Source organism: Emys orbicularis, chromosome 2 (assembly GCF_028017835.1).
Source record: "Emys orbicularis isolate rEmyOrb1 chromosome 2, rEmyOrb1.hap1, whole genome shotgun sequence".
Taxonomy (NCBI): domain Eukaryota; kingdom Metazoa; phylum Chordata; order Testudines; family Emydidae; genus Emys; species Emys orbicularis.
In genome coordinates this window covers 216028446-216055881 of record NC_088684.1, presented here as the reverse complement: position 1 = coordinate 216055881, position 27436 = coordinate 216028446, and the positions used below count along the sequence as shown (strand labels likewise).

At 41.0% G+C, this 27436-nt stretch overlaps 1 protein-coding gene across 1 annotated transcript in view; it reads right to left on the bottom strand.

Annotated features, from left to right (window-relative positions):
- The window catches only part of NPHP3 (nephrocystin 3), a 53670-nt gene that overhangs the window by 12526 nt on the left and 13708 nt on the right, over window positions 1-27436 (bottom strand). Inside the window, exons 10-22 of the mRNA XM_065399242.1 lie at window positions 17757-17860; window positions 16873-16987; window positions 15860-16003; window positions 15228-15325; window positions 14717-14819; window positions 13599-13681; window positions 11056-11194; window positions 7806-7970; window positions 6405-6502; window positions 5010-5132; window positions 4127-4316; window positions 3727-3968; window positions 1948-2023 (exon numbers count right to left, since the gene is read on the bottom strand). Of these exons, the coding sequence (XP_065255314.1) occupies window positions 1948-2023; window positions 3727-3968; window positions 4127-4316; window positions 5010-5132; window positions 6405-6502; window positions 7806-7970; window positions 11056-11194; window positions 13599-13681; window positions 14717-14819; window positions 15228-15325; window positions 15860-16003; window positions 16873-16987; window positions 17757-17860 (1680 nt within the window). The remainder of the gene's footprint in view (window positions 1-1947; window positions 2024-3726; window positions 3969-4126; window positions 4317-5009; window positions 5133-6404; window positions 6503-7805; window positions 7971-11055; window positions 11195-13598; window positions 13682-14716; window positions 14820-15227; window positions 15326-15859; window positions 16004-16872; window positions 16988-17756; window positions 17861-27436) is intronic.

The following is a 27436-nucleotide window of genomic DNA, read 5'->3' as shown; positions in this document are numbered from 1 at the left end:
TGAAGAGAACCGGACCCAGAACTGATCCCTGCGGGACCCCACTCATTATGTCCTTCCAGCATGACTGTGAACCACTGATTACTACTCTCTGGGAATGGTTTTCCAACCAGTTATACTCCCACCTTACAGTAACTCCATCTAGGTTGCATTTCCCTAGTTTGTTTATGAGAAGGTCATGCGAGACCGTATCAAAAGCTTTACTAAAGTCAAGATATACCATGTATACCGCTTCCCCCCGATTCACGAGGCTTGTTACCCTGTCAAAGAAACCTATCAGGTTGGTTTGACATGATTTGTTCTTAACAAATCCATGCTGACTGTTACTTAACACCTTATCTTCTAGATGTTTGCAAATTGATAGCTTAATTATTTGCTCCATTATCTTTCCAGGTACAGAAGTTAAGCTGACTGGTCTGTAATTTCCCGGGTTGTCCTTATTTCCCTTTTTATAGATGGGCACTATACTTGCCCTTTTCCAATCTTCTGGAATCTCTCCTGTCTTCCATGACTTTTCAAAGATAATCGCTAATGGCTTAAATATCTCCTCAGTCAGGTCCTTGAGTATTCTAGGATACATTTAATCAGGCCCTGGTGACTTGAAGACATCTAACTTGTCTAAGTAATTTTTAACTTGTTCTTCTCCTATTTTAGCCTCGGAGCCTACCTCATTTTCACTGACATTCACTATGTTAGACGTCCAATCACCACCAACCTTCTTGGTGAAAACCAAAACAAAGAAGTCATTAAGCACCTCTGCCATTTCCACATTTTCTGTTATTACTTCCCCCCACCCCTCCCATTGAGTAACGGGCCTACCCTGTCCTTGGTCTTCCTCTTGCTTCTAATGTATTTGTAGAATGTTTTCTTGTTACCCCTTATGTCTCTATACATTCTCAATCTGCTATGCTCTGGTTTTGCCTTCCCTTTACAATATGTTCTAGTCTTCTTAAATTTTTCAGTCCAAACAATCTGTTTCAATTAATTTCTTAGGTCTTAAGAACTTAAAATGGAATTCAAGCTGATGTATAAAACCATTATAAAAGTATTACTGAAGGGTTTTGTAAAGCTTCATAGGAAGGCTCGGTATGGCAATACTTGTCATAAATGATGTGGAGTGAGAGTAAAAAGTGTGGCCAGATACTTCAGAGACCTCTTTGATAACACCCCCAGCCCACACGAATAGTTCTAATAAAAAATGTTTGTGTAACTGAAATCATTATGAAAGTTGACAAAGTGAAATCCCCATGAACAGATTTTATTTTTCTTTAAATAACTGTGGTGGGAACAGTGACATTTCCATTGTTTTTCTTTATGTTGCTTCAACTATATAGTTCCTAGCGGAGTTCTTGTAGTGTGGGTGCTTCTCTTCCTCTATGAGACAGAGACTGAGCCTAGAACTAGAATTCCCCTAGGAGCTTTATGGCAGGAGAAATAGAAGAAAAAAGAGTAAAAAAAAACCCATTGAAGAGCCATAAAGAGGGAGCACACTCTTAGGGCTTCATCCTTAAACCACTACCAAGTACAGTGGTTACTGACATTGTCACCATTGTGACATTATCATCTATGGTAGTAGGCACTATGCACAGTAGTGTTGTAGAATTAGGTCCTCAGTTACCTCCTACAGAGCAATTTCTCTAGTTTCCTTTCAACAACGTATAGTCTCATCATGAAATTTGAATCCCCAAAGTCTGATATTTGGAGGGTTTCTATATCCACTTATTTATTTTCCATCGCTCACCACTATATTCCAGTTGTACTTATCCACCTTTATTTCTAGTGAGATTGAAAGAGCAGACACTAATGCTGCTCCTAAAGTGGTTAAGCTGGCAAACTTTCAATTATCAAAAGCACTTAAGCATCAGATTTTTAGAACACCTCAAACACACTTCATCATCCATTCAACAAAGCCACAGCTACCCCTATTTTGATTAAGTATCAAATCTTTACCAAATTGCCTTTCCGCCTTGCTGCTTTTTGTCGCATTTTAAAGGATTTTTTCCTCAGCTGTTCAGCTTGTTCATATCTGAAAATAGTTATTTAAAATGTTAGACACCATACATGGCAACGGTATACATTTTGGGTTAGATTTTCAAAAAGCCACCTAAGTGACTTAAGAGCACAAGTCCCCCTGAAAGTTACCTATCAGGTTTCAGAGCAGTAGCCGTGTTAGTCTGTATCAGCAAAAACAACGAGGAGTCCTTGTGGCACCTTAGAGACTAACAAATTTATCTGGGCCTAAGTTTTCATGGGCTAGAACTCACTTCATCAGATGCATGAAGTGGAAAATACAGGAGCAGGTATAAATACATGAAAGGATCGCACGTTTTGTCAAAGATGGAAGTATGCGAAATGCTTATGACTGCGTTAGGAGTGTTAACAGGTTAGCAAGATTCTTCTGTTACCCCTCCCTCTTAGCGGGTGTTGGAATCCTGCATAGAAATGCTGACTATGTCTTAATTCCACCCCAAATATAAACAGATGCAAGTTGCTTTCTGCATAGAGAGAACTGGCGAGTAAGACAAAAACTCTAAAGGCAATGCTAGAAACGTCCTAGTTTGAAGGAGAAACTTAGGCTGAACTATTATGTTATTGCCACTGCCCTTAAAAGAAAATCCCCAAGAAAGAGGAGTGAGTTTGAACACAAATCTAGAGTGCGTTCTGCAACTGAGAAGGTAAGGACTCAGAGTCTTGGTTTTCCATGATTTGGTTGGAGAGTAGTTTGCAGAGGAAGAAAGAGGAGAATTTTGGCAGTTTCCTCTAGAATTACATGCAAGTACAGGAGCTTGATCTGCAGAATCAACAGTACAAACTGTACCAAGGAACTTTTTGAATGAGTGTTACACCAAAGTACATTTCCCGGGGGAGGACTCCTTCCCTTTCTCCCCTCACCAATATCACTAGCCTACTTGCAATGAGCACTGGGAAAGGATTTGCCTCATAAGAAGTGTCAGGATATCTTCAGTATATTAAAGTATGTGTTGAAGAAGAAGGATGGTCTTGTCCTTAAGGCACTGGATTAGGACTAAGGAGATCTGGGTTTTGTTCCTGGCTCCACCAGAGACTTACTTTCACATTGGAAAGGTCACTTAATCCATGTGCATTAAGTATTAAGGGTAAATCATTTTCCCTACTCCATAGACATGGTGTTAAAATAAAACAAGTAGGATTTGGATACATTTATTCTTCGGAGAACCCATAGAAATCTTCAACCAGACTTGTAAATTCTACCTCCACATTTGCCTGGGGCTAGTAATTTGTTTTTGATGGACAAGTAAAATATCCTTAAGATATTTTTCCCTGTTATCATCAGTCACCCAGGTAAAGATAGGTGAGTAGATGCTGCTGCTCTTAATAAATAAATAAATAATAATAAATACCACCTACCTCCTGTGTTTGGGTTGGTAAGTATTCACAACTATTTTGCGAGGGTGACAATTGTACCAATACAAGGGCATTTTAAAAAAATATTACTTTGTTATAACTATATATTTGAATAATACACAAATATGTTTACTAATCTTTTTCTAGACCCCCCAAAAAGTCTCCTCCTCCTCTTGAAACAAACAGATAGTTCTCATTAATATTAATAGCAGTTCTGCACATGCATCAAAAGGAAGTTAAATGTATTAAAATGTGTAATCGCAGAAACAAATAGACAATGTAACAACCACAAAAGACTTGCATGTTATGACAAATCCAGGAAATCACCAATACTATTAACCTTACTTGTTCTGTTTCTGGTATAATGTTGCAAGTGCATCCAGTTCACGAGCAACCCTGGGATGTTCAGCCCCATAAGCATTTTCAGAGATTTCCAGAGCCTGCTTATATAACTGCTCAGCATTTCCGAACTTCTTCCACTGCACATAAACTCCTGCTAACTGATGGAGGGACTGTGCTACCCTGGGGTGATCTGGATCCAGTGCAGTCTCCCGAATTTCCAGAGAACGCTGCAGAGGAGCAACTGCCTGTAATAAAGGAGTTGAGAATGTGACTAGAGCAGGTAAGATAATATACAAAAAACACTGCACCACAAAACATCTTATCAAGCTCATACTATGCTCTGCTTAAATTCCTTGCTTGCTTGCTGTTACAAGGTATTCCCTTTGTTCCTAGATGCACTTACCTGGCTGAGAAGGCCTAGATCTTTTAAGAATCGTCCCAGAGTTTCATAAAGATCAGCCAGACAGATCATACTTTCCTCTCCCTCACAGCTTTTCTCATATTGCTTTAGAGAGTCAAAATACTCTGATGCCATTGAACACTTATCTTTTCCGACAAGCTGCCAGTAACTCAGTAATTCTGCAAAATGCCCCCTGTTTTAACAAGAAAAGTAAGAAGTAAAATACAGAACACCAAATCTCCATGCTCAGAACCAGCTACCCTGCTGGATGGCAGGGTGCAAGGAATGGGGAATATGCATGTCAGGAATTTTCTCTCATGCTGCAAAGCAGCTCTGTGAAGGCTACTGTAGTCCAACAGTAAGAATGACCTATGCAGCACCTTACTGGTCTCCCAACTGTGAAGCAGTGGAAGGACAGAGGTCTCTGCATGACAGTGGATTCACTGCCCCGCCCCTAGGCGCACCTACATACTACCATGTTCAGAGCACCCACAAGCAGGGTTCACGCTACACCGGGATATACCGAGGTGCACAAAAGGGATAGGCTGCAACAGAACAGCACTGGTTCCCATGCCTTGGGTGCTTTGCAACCAGCCAGCCAGGCAGGGTATCCCATAAGTGGTACCTTACGAGATATCGCCATATAACTTTATACTTTGCTATTTCTCACCACTCTTTCAGTTAGCACCCTTCACCCAGCTTTCAATCCCTGCTATAGGGTTACATATTGGCCTAGTTAAATTTCTTCCCATATTTGTGCATTTTATCATTTCTATTATTTATTTTTTAAAACAAAACATTAAAGACACTTTATTTCATGCCTTTAACTGAACACTAAACCATTTCAATATGTTTGTACATACGAAGGCCCTGGCTACTCTCTTACCTTTTGTAAAGATTCTGAGATACAAAGAGGTTCAGGAGACACTTGTGTAGCTTCTGCTTGTTGCCTTGTTGTTGGAAAAGCCAAGGAAGTTCATCTGCACTTCTCCAAGTCACTCTGCCTTGACTAATGGAAGAAAAGCAACCAAAATAAAACCCCTTTCCATTCCTAACATTTAAAATTATAGGGCTTGATTTGGAAAATAGTAAGTCATACAACTACATGGACAAACAACCAGTTAGCTTCTTATATCACCAATTACCTGACTTGTGTATGCAATTTCCCACCCCCTTTTTGTGAAAAGGAGGTCTATAATATGAAACTATTAACTAAACTTGAATCAAAGATCCAAAGTCTGTCTTTGACTCTTTACAGATTACAGATTATTAACAGATCTACAAAACTCATGAAATCCAGGGTAATACAAAAACAAAATGTCCCCAAGTTATCCTTAGACTGGTCAGCACACCCTCGTTTACTGACATGTTTTCATGCAAACAAAAGTTTTACAAAAGGGCAAACCCTGTACCCTGTGCGTAGCCTGAATTTCTAGGCTCTGTGCCCAAATGGTCCATGAAAGCTGAGGAAGGTATTGTTTCCTCCACCATAGATTGCTCCTGTGTTCTCAGGCCTACAGTACCCAGGGCCGGCTCTAGGATTTTTGCTGCCCAAAGCAAAAACAATTTTGGCCGCCCCTCCCCCCCCCCGTTTTTTAATTACCCTGGCCCCGCCTCAAGCCTGGGAGGGAGGGGGAGCAGCGGCGCGCGAAACGGCCACTCGGGATCTCCCCCTCCCTCCCAGGTTTGAGAGCCTGGGAGGGAGGGGGAGACTCCGAGTGGCCGCGGCGCGGGCGCTGCTTCTCCCCCTCCCTCCCAGGCTCTCAAGTCTGGGAGGGAGGGGGAGCAGCGGCGCGCGAAACGGCCGCTCGGGATCTCCCCCTCCCTCCCAGGTTTGAGAGCCTGGGAGGGAGGGGGAGACTCCGAGTGGCCGCGGCGCGGGCGCCGCTTCTCCCCCTCCCTCCCAGGCTCTCAAGTCTGGGAGGGAGGGGGAGCAGCGGCACGCGAAACGGCCGCTCGGGATCTCCCCCTCCCTCCCAGGTTTGAGAGCCTGGGAGGGAGGGCGAGTAGCGGCGCGCGAATCAGCTGTTTTGCGCGCCGTGGCGCGCGAGTGGCAGCGGAGGTGAGCTAGGGCGGCCGGGGCACATTTTTAGGGGCGGCATTCTGGCGCCGGCCATGCCGCCCCTAAAAATGTGCCGCCCCAAGCACCAGCTTGTTTTGCTGGTGCCTAGAGCCGGCCCTGACAGTACCTGTGTTTCCTCTGTGTCCCCCCTCTCCCTGGCAGATTAGTATGGCCATAAAGACTATAACATTTCTTGTGTTCTGAGGAGTTCTGAAATACCTTAGCTGCATGGTGAAGTAGTCTATTAGTTTTTCTCTGTAAGTAGAAATAATATTTTGACCTTCTTCCATGTATTCTAGTCTCACCGTTTCCCAAGCCTGAAAAAGAGAGTTATAGTAATCAATATATGTCTGTTACATACTAACAATGCATGGGGCTCCCTACAAGACACAAGTGGGAAACAAGGATCTTATGCTGAGGAATTTTAAATCTTTTATTGCTAAAGGGATCTTCAACTTGAAAGCAAATCAATTTTAAAAAAATGAGTTAAGAGATGCTACAAAGGCCCAAGGGATTTAAGAAGAGGAAATATATCATAATGTGGGAGAGGGAGTGGGGAAAGGAGGAAGCCTGATATTTATTTTTCTCAGGAACAATAATTTCATTGGGTCTTTCGTGTTCCCCTTGACCTTGGAAACTGTAACTCTTTTTGTTGCCACTAACATCATAGTTCTCAAATAGCCTCCCAGGCTTTGCTGGGAAAGGGGAAGATAATGGAGGTACAACTAATAATGTATATTTACTTTTTGTGAAACTAATAAAGTTATACATTATTGGCATTCAACTATAAACAAAGTACTAAATTAGGCTAAAGCTCTTAGATTTATCACTTCTTAAAAATTATCATCCTCCTTTCCCCTTCAATTCTGGCTTGATTTTTAGTAGACAATATTTTCTAGGACTGCTAGAGATAGCAATCAATGAAAAAGCAACTTTTGAATGCTGCTGGAGAACAACATTGATCATCCTGGTAAGAATTCTCAAGATAGCAGCCACTGATACCAGATCAGAACTGAAGGGAGAAAGAGTGGGAGAGAAGACAAGCATATAATCAAAATTATGTAGTTTAAAGGCTATCTAGTTAACCACCAGAGCTAGAAATTAATGCATAACTGGCAACTTGGGAATCTCCCACTTTCCATGGTGTACATCATTTATTTCTAGTCTTGTTGGTTCTCTAGATCTTAAAAATGGTCACATCCTTTAGACCAGCAGTGCTCTTTAGCAGTGGTCCAGGGCTTCTAATAAAGGACTGGTCCTGGACCTTGGAGCAATGAATTTTTTATTCCTAGGAGGGAAAAAATACAAACACTTAGTATGGCTTTGCAACCATTCAAATAGTCAAGAATAACGCAGGCACACAAAAAAAAGCCCACTTTGTAGACTAAGTCAATGACAATTACATAAAAAATTAAACAGATTTATATAGTATGCTTGTGTGTCTAAGGGAAGACAGCAGGCCATACTGCTTTGATTTACCTTGTTGTAAATCTAGAGAAATATAAGTGGATTCAAAGTTACTCTTGGAGTTACACCAATGTATTTAAGAGCAGAGTTTGGTGAAATATTTCTAATTTAGTGGAGTATTATTTGCATATGTCTAAATGTATGGAATCTTACCTGGAGGTGCTGAAACTTTAGCAAACCACAGCCATATGTCAGCATACACATCTTGTGGAGACTGTGAACTAGAGAGGCTAACATGGCACAGGATAGTTCGGGATAAAGTTCCATCAGCTCTGATTCACTCACTCCATTGTGGCTAACACTGATGAGACAGAGAACCTGTGTAGCCAAAACATTCACGTTTTCATAAGTTTAACAACTGCTCAATGAGTAACTCAGGTATACTGAATCCCAAGACAAATACTGAATGCCAGGTTTTAAAACATAATGTAGGATTCCTTGATAAATTTAGTACACAAAGTACATAGTACAGTTACCGGGGGTGGGGTGGAAAACAGGCTTCACAAATTAATTCCACCTAAAGATGAAGTTATGGATGTACAATTCAGGCAAAATTCTGCTAGGTTACACTGGTGTCAATCTGGAGTCAATCTTATTGGCTTCAGTGGAATGACTGAATGATATACTGGAGTAAATAAAGGCAATATTGGGCCCAACATGGCTTATAAGACAGTGACTTCAGAAATCTTTCCAAAAATATACAAAACCATGTCTCTAGTGAACATTGTTACCCAAGCATTCTAGAAATATTTATGTAGTCTTACCTTTAATACAGTAACTGATTTCAAAAATAGGGACGATTTAGATTGGAAACGTTATAGAAAGGGTAAATTATTCATCTTTGGGGTCCACATAACTAAGACTGTTACGCAAATTTGTCAATTTCCATTTTACTACAGCAAATTAAATACATATTTTATCCTTCAAAAGGTGTTTTGTTGAAGCAATAAGGGAACTTCAGAGATTGCAGTTGTTCGAGACGCTATACAATATACAACAGTACAATATAAATATCTTAATCTCATAAGAACTTCATGCACCAAAATTGCCTGCAAATACAATTGTAAGTATTACTGCTTTCACTTTCTGAGACAAATTTGTCCCTCATGTAACTTCAATGAGATGGATTTGGCTATTAACTTTTTTTTCTTCTTAGAATAACCCAAATATTAGATACTGGCTCTTGAATGTTTGTGGATCAATATCTTAACAGAAGGGCAACAAGATGGAGCAGTACTTAAGTGTCTGCTATAGACCACCAAATCATACTAGAGAACAGGATGACTGGCTCCTTAAGCACCTATCTATAAAGTATAGAGAAAAAAAAGCTGTTATTATGGGGACTTCAATTTGAGTGACATATGGTGGAGCGCTCATGCTGCCAGTTCTAAAATGTCCTCAGAATTTCTAAAAGTTACAGATGATTATTTCCTAACTCAAGAAGTGTTTCATCCAACACAGGGGAATTTTGTATTAGACCTTTTCTTGACTGAGAGGAATTGATCACAGAACTAAATATTTGTGGTTGCTTAGTTTAAGTGAACATCGCTTGATTATATATGTTAAGTGCAGAACAGGACACAGTCCAAACTAACGCTATATATATTTGGCACTTTAAAAAGGGCCAATTTCACACAACTGAAAACAATGATGAGTCAAGTCAACTGGGAGAAAGAATTTACACAGAAAGATGTGAATGATAATAGAGAACTGCTTAAGAACATTTTACCCAAAAAACCACAATGCAGAATGAAAGGCTAAACTGGTCAAAAAACAACCCAGCTTAGAAGGGAAGTACCAAAAAAAAAAAAAATCAAACCAATACATAACAAATGGAAAAAAAGGGAAGCTGATGGTAATGAATATAAATCAGAGGCTAGGAATTGTAGAAAATTGATAGGAGAAGCAAAAGGACGCCAGGAGTAATTTATGATCAGTGGAGTTAAGAATAATAATAAGGAGGAGTTTTTCAAGTATATTGGAAACAAAAGAAATCCTAACAATGGTATCAGTCCATTACTAAAGGAAAATGGTAGAATTCTCAATAATAATGTAGAACAAGCAGAAGCATTTAAATAAATATTTCTTTTTAGTATTTGGAAAAAAGCCAGATGATGTAGTCATATCATATGATGATGAAATATTTTCCATTCCACCAATAACTCAGGAGAACATTAGACAGCCGTTACTAAAGACAGACATATCTAAATCAGCCAGTCCGGAAAACCTGAGTTTTAAAAGAGTTGGTCGAGGAGTGCTCTGGATCATTGGTGCTGTTTTTCAATAAGTCTGGAAATATTGGGAAAGTTCCAGAGAACTGGAAGAAAGCTAATCTTGAGACAATATTTAAAAGAGATAAATGGGATGACCTGGGTAATTATATGCCAATCCACCTGATATCTATCCTGAATAAAATATGGAACTGCTGATGCTGGACTCAGTTAATAAAGAATTAAAGGAGAGTAATACAATTAATGGCAGTTGACATGGGTTTATGAAGAATAGATCTTGTCAAACTAACTTGATATCATTTTCTGATGAAATTACAAGTTTGGTTGACAAAGATAATAGTGTTGATGTAATAAATTTAGACATCTATAAGGCATTTGACTTTGCAACACACAACATTTTGATTAAGAAACTAAAATAAAATAAAATCAACATGGGACACACAAAATGGATTAAAAACTAGCTAATTGATAGATCTAAAAGGGCTAATGTGATCCTTGGTTGTATAAATAGGGAAATATAAAGTAAGAATAGTGTTGATATCATCTTTACTGTATCCAGTTCTCATGTCCACAATTCAAAAAGGATGTTGATAAATTGGAGAGAAGAGCCACAAAAATGACCAAAGAATTGGAAAACATGCCATCTAGTGAAAGACTCCAGGAGCTCAAACTATTTAGTTTATCAAAGAGAAAGTTAAGGGGTGACTTGATCACAGTTTATAAGTACCTACAGGAAGAACATAACTTTGATAACAGAAGGCTCTTCAATCTAGCAGACAAATGTAAAACAAAATCCAATTTAGACAAAATTAAAAAATAAGGTGCAAATTTTTAAGAGTGAGGGTAATTAACGACTGGGACACCTTATCAAGTGTTGGGGTGGATTCTCCATCTCTGGAAATATTTGAATCAAGATTGGATGTTTTTCTAAAAGATCTGCTCCAGTTTAAAGAGGAAATAATTCAGGGAAGTCCTCTGGCCTGTATTACACAGCAGGTCAGACTAGATGATCACCATGATCCTTCCGGCATTATATTCTATGAACCTATGAATTATAGCTTTGAATCAATGAAAAGTCCTCAAATACTTTCTTTTTATTTAATTCTCAGAAACTCATCCGGAGGAAAGGGAACACGTTTCTTCCAAAAGTTTCCATTGCAATGTTTGCTTACCTCTCTCATAAGGTGTTTGTCTTTATCGTTCAGCATGGACTCCTGAACTGATCTCAGAACAAGTCTGTACAGTGATACTGTATCTTGACACTGGAAACACTGTTGAAGGATTTCATCAATATTTCCTGCACTTCCAGCACTGAGCGAATGGACAAGATTAGCTTTTTTAATATGTTAAATTTGACAACCACAAAGTGCATTTAAGCTATTAAAGATCTTCATCTTGTGAAGTGCTATGTGCCCTCAACTCCTACTGGCTTCAAGACATTTCTGACGCCCCAAGCAAAAAAAAAAAAAAAAAAAGCCGCGATCGGCGGCGGCAGTTCAGCGGCAGGTCCTTCGCTCCTAGAGGGAGTGAGGGACCTGCCGCCCCCGAATTGCCGCAGGTGCCGCCCCTCTCCTTTGGCCGCCCCAAGCACCTGCTTGTTAAGCTGGTGCCTGGAGCCGGCCCTGCTTCAGGAGGTGTGCAGCATCTTGCAGGATTAGAACCCAAAGAATTTAACACCTGAACACAACTACCAACATATGCCATAAGTGTCTCCCTTTTGTAATAAAAAAAAAAGCAGCGATACCTTTACTTTAGCAGGCAACTGAATGGGAATAAGACTATATCACATAAAGAGACAGAAACGTAAAACTGGATGCTGCGATTTTATTTATAGAATCATAGAACTGGAAGGGACCTTGAGAGGTCATCTAGTCCAGTCCCCTGCACTCAAGGCAGGACTAAGTATTATCTAGACCATCCCTGTCAGGTGTTTGTCCAACCTGCTCTTAAAAATCCCAATGATGGAGATTCCACAACCTCCCTAGGCAATTTATTCCAGTGCTTAACCACTCTGACAGTTAGGAAGTTTTTCCTAATGTCCAACCTAAACTTCCCTTGCTGCAATTTAAGCCCATTGTTTCTTGTCCTAGCCTCAGAGGTTAAGAACAAATTTTCTCCCCCCACCCTTGTAACAACCTTTAAGTACTTGAAAACTGTTATCATGTCCCCTCTCAGTCTTCTCTTCTCCAGACTAAATACACTCCATTTTTTCAATCTTCCCTCACAGGTCATGTTTTCTAGACCTTTAATCATTTTTGTGGCTCTTCTCTGGACTTTCTCCAATTTGTCCACATCTTTCCTGAAAGGTAGCGCTCAGAACTGGACACAATACTCCAGCTGAGGCCTAATAAGCATGGAGTAGAGCGGAAGAATTACTTCTCGTGTCTTGCTTGCAATACTCCTGGCTAATACATCCCAGAATGATGTTTGCTTTTTTTGCAACAGTGTTACACTGTTGACTCATAGTTAGCTTGTGATCCACTATGACTCCTAGATCCCTTTCCGCAGTACTCCTTCCTAGGCAGTCATTTCCCATTTTGAATGTGTGCAACTGATTGTTCCTTCCTAAGTGGAGTTCTTTGCATTTGTCCTTATTGAATTTCATCCTATTACTTCAGACCATTTCTCCAGTTTGTCCAGATCATTTTGAATTTTAGTCCAATCCTCCAAATCACTTGCAACCCCTCCCAGCTTGTAACCCCTCCCAAATTAATACTTTTATTTTATAAAGTGCGTCTCCAGCAGCAACTAAGCAACTAAAAATAAAATATTTAAATAATAAAGAACAAGCAGCAATTGTGAGCCACCAATCACAAGCGTCCTCCCTTGGAGTCTCTAAAGTGAGATTGATGGTCTTTCAAAAAGATATGTGCTGGATCAGCCACAAGTTGCTGTGCTCAGTTATGTTCTTTGACACAGTAGGGAGGATGAATCCTCTCCATCTGCAGGAATTACAGGGTGAAATCTTATGTCCTGTATTACGCAGGAGGTCAGACCAGAGGATCATAGTGGTGCTCCCCTGGTCTTAAAATCTTATGGACTCATCTACATGTCCCCGAAGCTTGGACTATGTGGGTGTGAAGTGTTCCACTGTAACTGTCCCGTGTGGACACTGCTAGCGCAAACTAAAAGGTACTTAGTTCACATTAACGTAGACCTGTTTGAAGAGAAATACGTTAATGCGCAGTAGGTACCTTTTAGTTCATACTAGCAGCAGCATTCTCATGGTGCACACTGGAGTTTACAGCCCCATAGTCCACACTGCAGCGCAGTGTAGACATAGTCTAGGATGCAAAGCATCAGGCACATCAGCCCACAGACAAAGCACCTCTCAATATAAAAGGAATACTTCCCAATTAATATTTAAAAAGGGAATAAAGGGACTGACAGCTACAAAAAGAAGAGTGAAGCAAAAGGATGGAGAGAGACCTGGATTCAGAATAGGGAGAGGATAATATACTATATTCAGATTTAGTGGGTACCTAAACATTTAGCATCAAAATGGGATAGACCATTAATTCTGTATAGTGCTGCTTTCTTTTCTTTTTTATAGAAAAATGGGGAAAATAACTTTCTATTTTCTTCTGCTAAAGCAGTTTCATCTCAACAAAGAATAATTCTTTTTCTATTGAACATTTTCTGATATGCTGATAAAGCAATTTGTATTTTTAAAATCTACAGACTCGCACAATAATGTCAGGCCATCTCAACTTACCAAGCAATCATTTTGCCCAAAAGAGTGACATACAAAGCATTGCAAGTTGTGGCAGAACGACAGTGTTTCTCAAGTTTCTTCTCCTAAGACAAGTGTTTAAAGAAACATTATAAGCCAATGTAATATTAAGCACTCTGAAGAGTTAAGGATTTGACACTAAAACACAGATTGTGGATGTTAAAAAAGCACATCATGACTAGTGTACAAAACGTTGTGTGTTTTTCTATGATGTGGGATATATATAAGTGGCGACTTCCTTTCAAGTTAGGGATCAAATAGGGCTAGATCATCTCAGGAGATGATCGGCACCTTGCTAGGATCAGGCTCCATGGATAGGATTCAAAATGGCTTCCTTGCACATGTCCAAGCATTTTTACTGAAAATACATATTATACTAAAACAGGAGGACATGTCTGCAGAAAGATGGGTAAAAGTATAGTTCCTTTACTAGTAATTTATACTATTCCATCCATAGGCGCCAACTTTCTCCGGCGCCGGTGGGTGCCCGCGCCCCCCCGCCCCTTTCCCTGCCCCTGGCCCTGCCCCAACTCCACCCTTTCCCTGCCCCTGGCCCCGCTCCCATCCCAACCCCATCCCTAAAGTCCCCGCCCTAGCTCTGCTCCCTTCCTGCCCCTATTGGATCCCTTCCCAAATCCCTGGCCCGTCCCCACCTCTTTCCCCCAGCGCGCCGCGTTCCCCCTCCCTCCCTACCCCGAGAATCAGCTGTTTTGCGGTGCAAGCGCTGGGAGGGAGGGAGGAAAAGCAGGACGCAGCAGCGCGCTCGCGGAGGAAGCGGAGGTGGAGGTAAGCTGGAGCGGGGGGGTGGGGCGGGGAACTGCCAGTGGGTGCTGAGCACCCACCAATTTTTTTCCATGGGTGCTCAAGTCGGCGCCTATGATTCAATCTGAATTTGGTGCTATCAGCCTCTGGATAAAAATATTTACACCAAATCCTGTGTAAAACAGCTATAAGTTAACTAAATAAAACACATTTTCCTGGCTATTGAAACATTAACAAAAATAAGCTTTTGTCAGCTCATTTTACTCTTCCACATCTTTATAAATATTTATACTAGACTCTAGAGTGAAATACTTTCAACAGAATTACAACAGACATACCTGTTCTTTGGTCAATTTAACATCTGCACAGCTACATTCTGCACTAATGAGACATTTCACATCTTTAGAATTCAATGGCTCAAGATGAAGAGTTGGCCACAACCTTTTAGTGGGAGAGAACAAAATTACATTAAAATCCAGCAAAATAGTATGTGAAAGAAAAGAGACCTAACTACTTGAAGGGGGAAAAAAAGAAGATATCAATGCAGAAATCTGAAACTACACTCTTCTGCTGTTAAAGGATTTTAATAATACAAAATCACATTTGTATTTTTAACCTTGCCCTAAGACAGCTGACTACATCGAAGTACTGGAAGTCTGCAAGTGCACATGCCTATGTTTAATATGCATTATAATATGTTCAATGGGTACATATCAATGACTTCAGTGGGTACAAAATCAGATTCAGATTTTATTCTGCAACATATATATATATATATATATATATATATATATATATAAGTATATTCAAACCCAGGCTACTTTGAAACCTCCCCGAAGAACAACATACCTCCATGCCTGAGGACATGTTTCCACGTTCACAGATACAATCACCCTTACATTCACTGGCAGGGGATCTATCAGCCATTTCATATGTTTTTCAGCTTGCTTAAAAACAAGTTTCAGAGCATTAATTCAAAATTCATTAAAAATAAATGCCACAAATCACTATCATCTCATTAACTGTTCAGCCCAGTGAAAACAATCTTCATTGCCTCCATTCTCTTAAAATTGTTCAGGGCCACATTTTTTATATAGAGCCAAACTCCCCTTTCTATATGCACCAGCATGGTGACAGCTTAAGTAAAGTAGTTAGCATCGTATCATGTAGACTCTCACCACCTACAGATTGGATACGTGACCTGACCCACAAATCAGTCCACAATTTTGGATCCACCCCCAGCAGACAATGCAATGAGACAGATCAAAAGGCAACGTGCTCTGGCAAATTCCAGAAATACCAAGTTTTATAGATAAATCAAATGACAATTTAATTCATCTAGTAAAATTGCAAATTATTTTCTACTTATTTTCTCTCTTATAGTAAACTTATTGTTTTACTGTCTCACTGTCACTACTAACCTGATACACCACTCCAAGTTTATTTGGCATTTGTAAAGGCCAAGTAGGTTGGAAATGTACCTGTATTTGGTCTATAGAGTCAATAATTATGATAATGCTGCCTTGGTGACGAGCAGAAAGTTTTTCCAGCCAACGAGGAAATTCTTCCAAGAGCTTAGCTGGATCCAATGTTAAAGGTGACACTAACCAAGAATGCTGCATGAGCTGCAAAATTATAAACATGCATAAAAATATTGCATCTTAAGAAATGCTTAGGGGAGTTGGACAAAAAGACACAGGTGGACCCAAGATAAAATCATTCACTCCTGGGGAGCTGATTTCAAACAAGTCCATACAAAGTTGTTTTCCCTTCACTGCATATAAGGAGCGAGAAATTAAAAAAAAGGAGAACGTTTTTTGAAGTTCTTATATATTTAATTTTAGATGGACAACGTGAGGTTAAAAATCCCATGGGACCATCTGAGGAATAAGAAGTGTGGAAAATGTATAAATAAAAATGTGTAGGCTTTTAACAACACAGGGAAGAGTTGATTTAATCTTTCTGAAGGGCTCAATCCTGTGCAGCCCTGAGTGACTTCTTTTGAAGATAAAGGGAGCTCAGATCCTGGCAGAATCAGGCCCCTCATTTATTCCACACATATCAGACATGTACTTCTAAAACAAATTAACATAGAAGAGCAATAGTCCAACTACAGTGTGGTGCCAACTGGCAAATGCAGCTTCAGGTTTCTCAATGCATAGACAAAACAGATGCCACCTGCTTGTTTCCTTGGCCAGATGGCAGGAAATAGTAAAAGAAGCTTATGTGGCTTTCTTTATAAACCATCAATATTTTTCATCAGAATCATAATTGATGACAATGTATTATGAAAAGCCTCAGAGAGGATATTTTAATTTATTTCTGATATATGATCAACTCAACAAAATGGGGGCACTCATCGTCTGTATCACCCTGATTGGGTACAGACAGGGCCATAAGAACTTTAAATAGATTCTCACACATACACACACACACACACACACACACACACACAATGAATAATGCTACATGTGCTAAACAATAACTAGAGTACCTTTAAAGTAAGCCGTTTAATTATTAGTGCAGATTCTGAACTGGCAGACATGGGCCTCCCAACAAAGTGATAGAGAATTAGTGTGTTTGGTGAATGCTTCTGTTGCAGTTGAATCCTAATGGGGCAAAAAAAAAAAAAAACACACATTCCCAATAGCCCACATTTTTGCAAATATATTCTTATTTCCAAAAAATATTATTGTAGATTCGTCAAATGTAATTATACATTTTAGCTTGGCATGTGCGGTATATACATAATAAAATAAGTCAGACAATTAATCATCCATAATTAAATATTTTACATCAGAATTTTCACTTTTGATCTCCATTGGACTAGAGGGATTTTCAGATACTCGCTACATTCACAGATTACAAAGATAAAACATCAAAAAGAGGAGATCCTTGGGGGAGGGGACAGTAATGAATTCCCTGATGGCATCTGCATTCAAGTGTTACTAATCTGAATACTGTCAGTTTATTTTATGGCAGCAGGTTCTATTGTAGATCATGAGAGACTGCAAGATGCATTTCTACAATAGGTTTCTGGATTTGGATCCTCCCTCCCATTTACCTCAGCAGGGTGACTTAGTGGAGGTGACACTTTCCCTTGGAGCCACCACCACCCTCATTCTCAGAACAGTGTACAGACCTCTGTGAAGGAGTTGAGGTTTGGGGTTCTCCGTGGCATTGTCCCCTGTGGGTTGTAACTGGTGCCTAGAGGGGAACAACTATTCAAGTGTTACTAAAAACAGAACTAGACTTTACAGGGTGCTTTTAGAACTTCAGTATTTTTCTAATCCTGGTTTCTCCTGCTACCAATCCAATGTTGTGCTGTTCTTGTTTGAAGTGTAATTTTAAAAAAAGATTAACCATTTTTAAAAATACCATTTTGACAGGAGAAGAGATTTGCCAGAGCCTGGTCCTCCAGACACAAGAAGAGGTGGGATGGGTGCTGGTGCTGCCACTAGATCATTTAGACGTTCATAATACTGCAAACACAACAATTTAAGTTACAATGGCTCCAGTATTAAAGAAATACATATACGGATTAATTAATATACTGATTAATGCATCCTCCAAATATTTAAGCATATACTTAACTTTAAGAATGTTTAGTTCCATTGAAGTCAAGGGGACTAAGGGCACGTCTTCACTACCCGCCGGATCGGCGGGTAGCAATCGGTCTATCGGGGATCGACTTACCGCGTCTAGTGAAGACGCGATAAAATCGATCCCTGATGGCTCTACCGTCGACTCCGGAAATCCACCGCGGCAAGAGGCGGTAGCGGAGTCGACGGCGGCGCGGCAGCAGTCGACTTGCCGCCGTCCTCACAGCCAGGTAAGTCGACCTAAAATACGCCACTTCAGCTACGCTATTCACGTAGCTGAAGTTGCGTATCTTAGGTCGACCCCCCGCTGTAGTGTAGACCTAGCCTTAGAGTAAAACAAAATATATGGCTACAGAAACAAAGTGGTTTTGTTGTTGCTTTTTTAATGGGGAAGGAAGAATGGAAAGTGCTAGAATCACTAAAAACTACTATTTAATACCTCTTCCATAAAAAGTTTTAAAGCAGAAAATAATTTTTTAAAATTAGTTTGGGATGAATTCGCAGTACTAATATATGTGACTGACTAGTAGCACTGGTACAGTAAGACCTAGTACAAGAAGGCATGCAATTCCCCCTGCACATCTGCTAATGTACTGCAATCTTGGCGTGCCAGATCCCAGTGGTGTTCCAGACATGTGTCTCATGAGAATGTAGTACCAACTGGACTAAATTATTGTGTTGTGGTTTTATGAGGTGAGCAAATGTCCATTATGGACTAGAGTGAGACAAAAATTCATTTTGACGTGTGACAAGGCAAATTTGAATGTAGACCTCCAAGAACGGAAGGACAGTCCAGTGGTTAGTGCATTAGGTTTAATTCCCTGCTGCATCACAGACTTCTGTGTGACCTTGGGCAAGTCACTTAGCCTCTCTGTGCCTCAGTTACCCATCTCTAAAATGAGGATAATAGCCCTGACACACAGAGTGTCGTGAGGATAAATACAGGCACTCAGATACTATGTTGATGGGGGGGGGGCACATAAATAACTAAGATAGATAGCCAAGGACAAAAGGATAGTGCTCTAATATTCCATGTCACCTATTGCTACAAGTAGTTATACTTGATTATATGGAACTGGCTATTTTTAGAAGCTACACATTCTTATAGAGCCAGAAGTACAGAATAATATGAATGAAGAATAGCAGAAAGGAATTATCTCTGTGTTAACTTTTTAATTTCCATTTCTAAAATAAGTTAATCAAATTTACTGGAAAAAACAGCATTCAAACTTGTCTCTGTTCCAGCTATTGGAGGCAGCACAGCAGACTGTATCAGGTTTGCCAATAATGTATGGGACACAACATCTGTCAGTAGGAGATGGACAGTTTTCCAGGACTAACTCCTCACATTTGATCCCTATCATTACATCTCTCATGGAAGAGATTCTCTCCCGTTACGGCCTAGCCCCTGAGTGCTGCTGTGGCAGTGTAGAGGAGCCATAAAAGTGCCTGAGCCTGGGTTCCCTCGGTACAGGTACTGCATAGGACAGCTGTCGGCTCACTTAGATTGCACTGCTCTACAGCCAAAATGCTTCTGAAATAAATGTAGTCAAACTTTACTAATTCTGGGTCACTGAGAACGAAAATGATGCTTAAAATTGTTGATTGGCTCTAGTTTTCAAGATATGCTATTGGGTCAGTATATACGACCCTTGACTTGGGAATGGCGGAGGATAAGTAAGTTATAAAGGGAAGGGATCTCAATTTAAACCAGAAATGACTAAAATACATCTTTGACTGGATCTATGAATAAATCTATGACTGGGTTTGGACAGTACTTGCTTTTTAGGCAAAACAATGAATGATGCAATCTGAAGCTGGTATTGCATCATACATGATATGAATTGCATCATGTTATTCCTAGAAGTCATGGATGATGCAATCATAACGAAGCTTACATCACTCTGCTGAACAAATTGCCCTATATCAGCTCTAGAAATCATACAGTGTCATGCTCTCTTATTTGTCAGTGTTTGATTTTGCAAAGGGACACATTTCTGTTTAGCCAAAGTGAGCAGAGATGCCTCGTACTTGTGTGAACAGTGCAGATAACTTCTGCTATGTTTGTGGTGAAGTGACTTTTGCATCACAAAAGTGCAGTATAACCACTATGGTTAAGAAAGCCTATCACCTTTATTTTGGCTGCAAAATTGGAGATCAGGACAAGAGGTGGGCCCCACACATATGCTGCAACACTTGTGCAACAAATCTTCGCCAGTGGTTGAACAGGAAAAGGAAATCTATGCCTTTTGCAGTGCCAATGATTGGAGAGAGCCAACCGATCATACCAGCAATTGTTACTTCTACATGGTGCCTCCAGTTGGGAAAGGTGTGTCAAAGAAGAAAAAGTGGACTGTGCATTATCCAAACATTCCATCAGCTATACGCCCAGTACCCCACGGAGAAGGACTGCCGGTTCCTGATGCACCAGAATCACTCTCACTTGAGTCAGAAGAGGAAGAGGATGAAACTTCTGGTCCTGAACCATCAGTGTCACAGGACCCACATTTTCTCCCATCCTCCTCCTCTGAACCACACCTCATAACACAAGGTGAACTGAATGACCTTGTCAGGGATTTGGAACTACCCAAGAGTAAGGCAGAGCTGTTGGGCTCCAGACTACAGCAGTGGAATCTCCTGGCAGGTGATGTTAGGGTTTCCATGTTCTGTGACCGTCAAAAGGATCTTGTCCCATTCTTCTTCATGGAAGGTGATCTTGTAGCCTGCAACAACATCGATGGTGTGATGGCAGCCCTCAACATCGTTCACGATCCAGATGAGTGGAGACTGTTCATTGATTCATCGAAGACGAGTCTTAAAGCTGTTTTACTGCATAATGGCAATGTTTTGCCATCAATTCCAGTTGGTCATGCAGTCCATATGAAGGAAACCTATGACAACATGAAACAACTTTTGAGGTGCATAAACTATGACCAACATCAGTGGCAGCTTTGTGGCGATTTGAAGGTTGTTGCTCTCTTGCTTGGTCTGCAAACTGGATACACAAAGTACTGCTGTTTTCTCTGCGAATGGGATAGTCGTGCAAGAGATTCCCACTACATCAAGAAAGATTGGCCACTCCGACAGTCATTGGAGCCTGGGAGGAAAAGTGTTCAGCATCCACCACTTGTTGAATCAAGGAAGATTTTGTTACCACCCTTACACATCAAGCTGGGTCTGATGAAGAACTTTGTCAAGGCCATTGACAAAACACAAGCAGCTTTCAAGTACCTGCGTGGAAAATTTCCAAGGTTAAGTGAAGCTAAGATAAAGGAAGGTGTCTTTGTTGGTCCTCAGATTCGTGAACTTCTTCGAGATGATGCATTTGACCATGCACTGTGTGGCAAGGAAAAGATGGCACAGAAAGCCTTCCAGTTAGTGGCAATAAATTTTCTCGGAAACAACAAGGCAGACAACTACAGGTTGTTGGTGGAAAACCTCCTCAAGGCATACAAAAGCCTTGGTTGCAACATGTCACTAAAGATACATTTTTTGCACTCTCATCTAGATTTTTTTCCACCAAACTGCGGAGCAGTGAGCGACGAGCACGGCGAGCGATTTCACCAGGACATTGCAACAATGGAGAAACGCTATCAGGGCAAATGGAGCCCATCAATGTTTGCAGACTATTGCTGGACAGTGACAAGAAATGCTCCATTTAATGAATATAAGAGACAAGCCAAGAAGCGCCGAGTAGACACTGAATAGGACTAAACTATGTACATAATAGTTTTTTGCCTTTTGTTTCATAATACATTTTATTTATATAACCCTTTTGCTGATTTTTAAAGTGTTACATAAACAGGACAGGTGAAATATTATCATGTAAAGCAACCATAAACACATGAAAAGACCTAGGTTTACAATTTATGATTAAAACTCTACTATCTACACAATATACATAGACATAAAATGTAAAAACTTAAATATCTTAGAAACAGTAGCCAATCAGTTGTTTTAATTGTCATATTTGAATTCAGCACATCAAAATACATAAATAGCACATTTTATCTCTGAAGCAGACGACTTCTCAAAAATTGTAGACCAGTGTTGTATCTAACAAAGAAATTATACTACTTTAACTATTCCCGTATGTTGTTAAAGTGGTGCAACCCCCCAGTGTGAACGCATTTATAGGTGAATGGTATAGCTTATTCGTGTAAAGGGTGGAGGAACAGCTGTGCTGGTATAAGGCACCTTTATGCTGCTATAACTAGGGGTTATATTGATTTAACTACTTCAGTAGAAAATTCATACCCTTAACCGAAATAGTTCAATCAATACAAAAACTGTGGATAGACCAGGGCTTACACAGGACCCCTCACGAGTCCTGGAAGAGGGGGTGCGGTCATAGTGCATGGTACAACAGCCATTTTGAGAAGCTCCAGGTTGCAGAGCAGTTCAAAGACAGTTCAGGGAGGACTGCTGTAATTTAGAGCAGTTACAGCATGGGCCATTTTGGTTCCCAATCAGCCCCAAATCCCAGAGACAAAATGATGGCTTATAGCCACGTTTGCCCTGCTTTCTCGGAGCTGTGCTTGTGCGTGCTGCATCTCCAAGAGGCACAAGCATACATTGTCAGCCAGTTCCTCTAGGAAGCACAGCACAGCATGAAAGCACACCGACTTATTCAAGCAGCAACATAATTCCTCACCAGAGGCACTTTTCACAGATTCCTCTAGATATATTAATTCAATCCTTTGTAGGTGTATCTCATAGACTTTAAGGTCAGAAGGGACCATTATAATCATCTAGTCTGACCTCCTGCAAAACGCAGGCCACAGAATCTCACCCACCCACTCCTGTAACAAATCCCTAACCTATGCCTGAGTTATTGAAGTCCTCAAATACTGGTTTAAAGACGTCAAGGTGCAGAGACTCCTCCAGCAAGTGACCCGTGCCCCACACTGCAGAGGAAGGCGAAAAACCTCCAGGGCCTCTGCCAATCTGCCCTGGAGGAAAATTCCTTCCCGACCCCAAATATGGCGATCACTTAAACCCTGAGCATGTGGGCAAGACTCACCAGCCAGCACCCAGGAAAGAATTCTCTGTAGTAACTCAGATCCCACCCCATCTAACATCCCATCACAGACCATTGGGCATATTTACCTGCTAATAATCAAAGATCAATTAATTGCCAAAATTAGGCTATCCCATCATACCATCCCCTCCATAAACTTATCAAGCTTAGTCTTGAAGCCAGATATGTCTTTTGCCTCCACTGCTCCCCTTGGAAGGCTATTCCAGAACTTCACTCCTCTGATGGTTAGAAACCTTCATCTAATTTCAAGTCTAAACTTCCTAATGTCCAGTTTATATCCATTTGTTCTTGTGTCCACGTTGGTACTAAGCTTGAATAATTCCTCTCCCTCCCTGATATTTATCCCTCTGATATATTTATAAAGAGCAATCATATCTCCCCTCAGCCTTCTTTTGGTTAGGCTAAACAAGCCAAGCTCTTTGAGTCTCCTTTCATAAGACAGGTTTTCCATTCCTCGGATCATCCTAGTAGCCCTTCTCTGTACCTGTTCCAGTTTGAATTCATCCTTCTTAAACATGGGAGACCAGAACTGCACACAATATTACAGATGAGGTCTCACCAGTGCCTTGTATAACGGTACTAACACCTCCTTATCTTTACTGGAAATACCTGGCCTGATGAGCCAAGACCTCATTAGCTTTTTTAACGGCCATATCACATTGGCGGCTCATAGTCATCCTGTGATCAACCAATACTCCAAGGTCCTTCTCCTCCTCTGTTACTTCCAACTGATGTGTCCCCAATTTATAACCAAAATTCTTGTTATTAATCCCTAAATGCATGACCTTGCACTTTTCACTATTAAATTTCATCCTATTACTATTACTCCAGTTTACAAGGTCATCCAGATCTTCCTGTATGATATCCCGGTCCTTCTCTGTATTAGCAATACCTCCCAGCTTTGTGTCATCCGCAAACTTTATTAGCACATTCCCACTTTTTGTGCCAAGGTCAGTAATAAAAAGATTAAATAAGATTGGTCCCAAAACTGATCCCTGAGGAACTCCACTAGTAACCTCCTTCCAGCCTGACAGTTCACCTTTCAGTATGACCCGTTGTAGTCTCCCCTTTAACCAGTTCCTTATCCACCTTTAAATTTTCATATTGATCCCCATCTTTTCCAATTTAGCTAATAATTCCCCATGTGGAACCGTATCAAATGCCTTACTGAAATCGAGGTAAATTAGATCCACTGCATTTCCTTTGTCTAAAAAATCTGTTACCTTCTCAAAGAAGGAGATCAGGTTGGTTTGGCACAATCTACCTTTTGTAAAACCATGTTGTATTTTGTCCCAATTACCGTTGACCTCAATGTCCTTAACTACTTTCTCCTTCAAAATTTTTTCCAAGACCTTGCATACTACAGATGTCAAACTAACAGGCCTATAGTTACTCGGATCACCTTTTTTCCCCTTCTTAAAAATAGGGACTATGTTAGCAATTCTCCAGTTGTACGGTACAACCCCTGAGTTTACTGATTCATTAAAAATTCTTGCTAATGGGCTTGCAATGTCATGTGCCAGTTCCTTTAATTTTCTTGGATGAAGATTATCTGGGCCCCTGATTTAGTCCCATTAAGTTGTTTGAGTTTGGCTTCTACCTCGGATGCAGTAATATCTGCCTCCATCTCCTCATTCGTCATCCTACCATTATCCCTAAGCTCCTCATTAGCCTCATTAAAGACTGAGGCAAAGTATTTGTTTAGATATTGGGCCATGCCTAGATTATCCTTAACCTCCACTCCATCCTCAGTGTTTAGTGGTCCCACTTCTTCTCTCTTTGTTTTCTTCTTATTTATATGGCTATAGAACCTTTTACTATTAGTTTTAATTCCCTTTGCAAGGTCCAACTCTACATGGCTTTTGGCCTTTCTCACTTTATCCCTGCATGTTCTGACCTCAATAAGGTAGCTTTCCTTGCTAATCCCTCCCATCTTCCACTCCTTGTAGGCTTTCTGCTTTTTCTTAATCACCTCTCTGAGATGCTTGCTCATCCAGCTTGGTCTACAACTCCTGCCTATGATTTTTTCCCCCTTTCTTGGGATGCAGGCTTCTGATAGTTTCTGCAACTTTGACCTGAAGTAATTCCAGGCCTCCTCCGCCTTTAGATCCACAAGTTCTTCAGTCCAATCCACTTCCCTAACTAATTTCCTTAATTCTTTAGTTAGCCCTTTTAAAATCAAAAACCCTAGTCCCAGATCTATTTTTGTTTATCCTTCCATCTAGTTTGAACTGAATTAGCTCATGATCGCTCGAACCAAGGTTGTCCCCTACAACCATTTCTTCTATGAGGTCCTCACTACTCACCAAAACCAAATCTAAAATGGCATCCCCTCTTGTTGGTTCTTCAACTACTTGGTGAAGGAATCCATCAGCTATCGCATCCAGGAAAATCTGAGCCCTATTATTATTATTACTAGCACTTGTCCTCCAGTCTATATCTGGGAAGTTAAAGTCTCCCATGATCACACAATTCCCATTAGTGTTTACTTCATTAAAAAGATTAAAGAGGTCTCCATCCATATCCAAATTGGATCCCGGCGGTCTGTAGCACACCCCAAGCAGTATCTCAGGGAAGGCTCTAGTAGCTTTCTTTCCCAATGTGATTTTTGCCCAGACAGACTCTGTCTTCTCCATTCCATCACTTCTTATTTCTTTACAGTCTACTTCATCATTGATATACAATTCTACTCCACCACCTTTGCCTTTATTTCTGTCTTTCCTAAACAGCACATAGCCTTCAATACCTGTACTCCAGTCATGACTACTATTCCACCATGTTTCTGTTAACCCTATAATATCCGGTTTCACTTCCTGCACCAGTAGCTCTAGTTCCTCCATTTTGTTACATAGGCTCCTTGCATTAGTGTACAAACATCTTAATTTTTGCCGTTTGGCTTCACTGACATCCTTTACCTGATTAGGCACAAACATTCTACCGCCAGTGTCACCTATTAGACTGGTATCTACACAACCCTTCCTCCTTACGTCCATTCTCATACCCACGGCTGTATCCTTTCTTACTTTGTTTTCTTCCTTTTTAATGTTAAATTCCGGCGTGGAGATTACCTGGACATCTCCCAACCATCTCCCCCAAATTTCTAGTTTAAAGCTCTCTTCATCAGTTGCGCCAGCCTCCATCCTAGAAGTCTATTTCCCTCCTTACTCAGGTGAAGTCCATCCCGAGAGAACAGTCCTCTGTCCATGAATGCTTCCCAGTGGCCATACATCCCAAAGCCCTCCTTGTAGCACCACTGCCTGAGCCATCTGTTGATCGCCATAATCTTGTCACACCTTTGTTGCCCTTCTCTAGGAACAGGCAGAATCCCACTGAAGATCACCTGAGCCTCGATTTCCTTAAGCATCTTCCCCAGCCTGGCATAGTCTCCCTTGATACGTTCCAGCGAGAATCTAGCCGTATCGTTTGTTCCCACATGAAGGACAATCAGCGGATTCTTTCCCGCTTCCGTTAGGATCCTTTTCAGCCTCAGGTCCACATACCTTATCTTAGCACCCGGCAGACAGCACACCCTTCTGTTCTCCGGATCAGCTCTAGTTACAGGCCTGTCTATTCTTCTCAGTAAGGAGTCCCCAATCACGTAGACCTGCCTTTTCCTGGTAATGGTGCGATTCTCCGGTCTATCCCCTGCTCCCTCTGGGTGCAAGTCCTCTCGATTTCTATTGTCCCTTGTAAGCCTCCGCAACCCATCCCGTATCCTCCTGGGGCTCATATTTGGTGTTGTTATCTCCATTGACTCTTCCCCTCTTCTTATAGGACTAGCTGGTCTTTCTTCTCTTCTTCCTTGCCCTCTCACCTTCAGTGACCACCTGATGTGCCCCTTCTTCATTTTCCAACTCCGCAAACCTGTTCCTGAGCTCTATTTCTCCTTTACGAGCCCGTCTTTTCCTCTGCCTGGTTCTCTTACTCACATGTTTCCACTGTCCACTTTCCTCATCCAACAGTCTTCCCTCAGAATTCTGTGGTCCTGTTTCCATCTGCAAGTCTGAGCTTTTTCCTTCAGCCTCCTCATGTCTTTGCTCCATCATCTGCTCGAACCCCCTTCTAAACTCAACCAGAGTTTCCACCTGCATCTCCAATCCTCGGATCTTTTCTTCCATCAGCTCTATCAGGCGGCACTTCATGCAGACAAAACTCTTTTCAGATACCCCCTCCAGGATCATGTACATGCCGCAGCTTCCACATCCAGTCATCTTCATTGTGTCTTCCACTGCTGCCTCTGTATCGGTCATAGCCTTCCCACCTAAAACCTGTTAGTCCGGGAAACACAAACCAAACCACCACCACCCACAGAGAAAGGAGGGGGGGGGGGAAAAAAAGACACACACACAGCAGGCACCAAAACACTGGCACACCACCACCCCCTCCCTTCACTAGCCTGTCTATTCCTCTTCCTG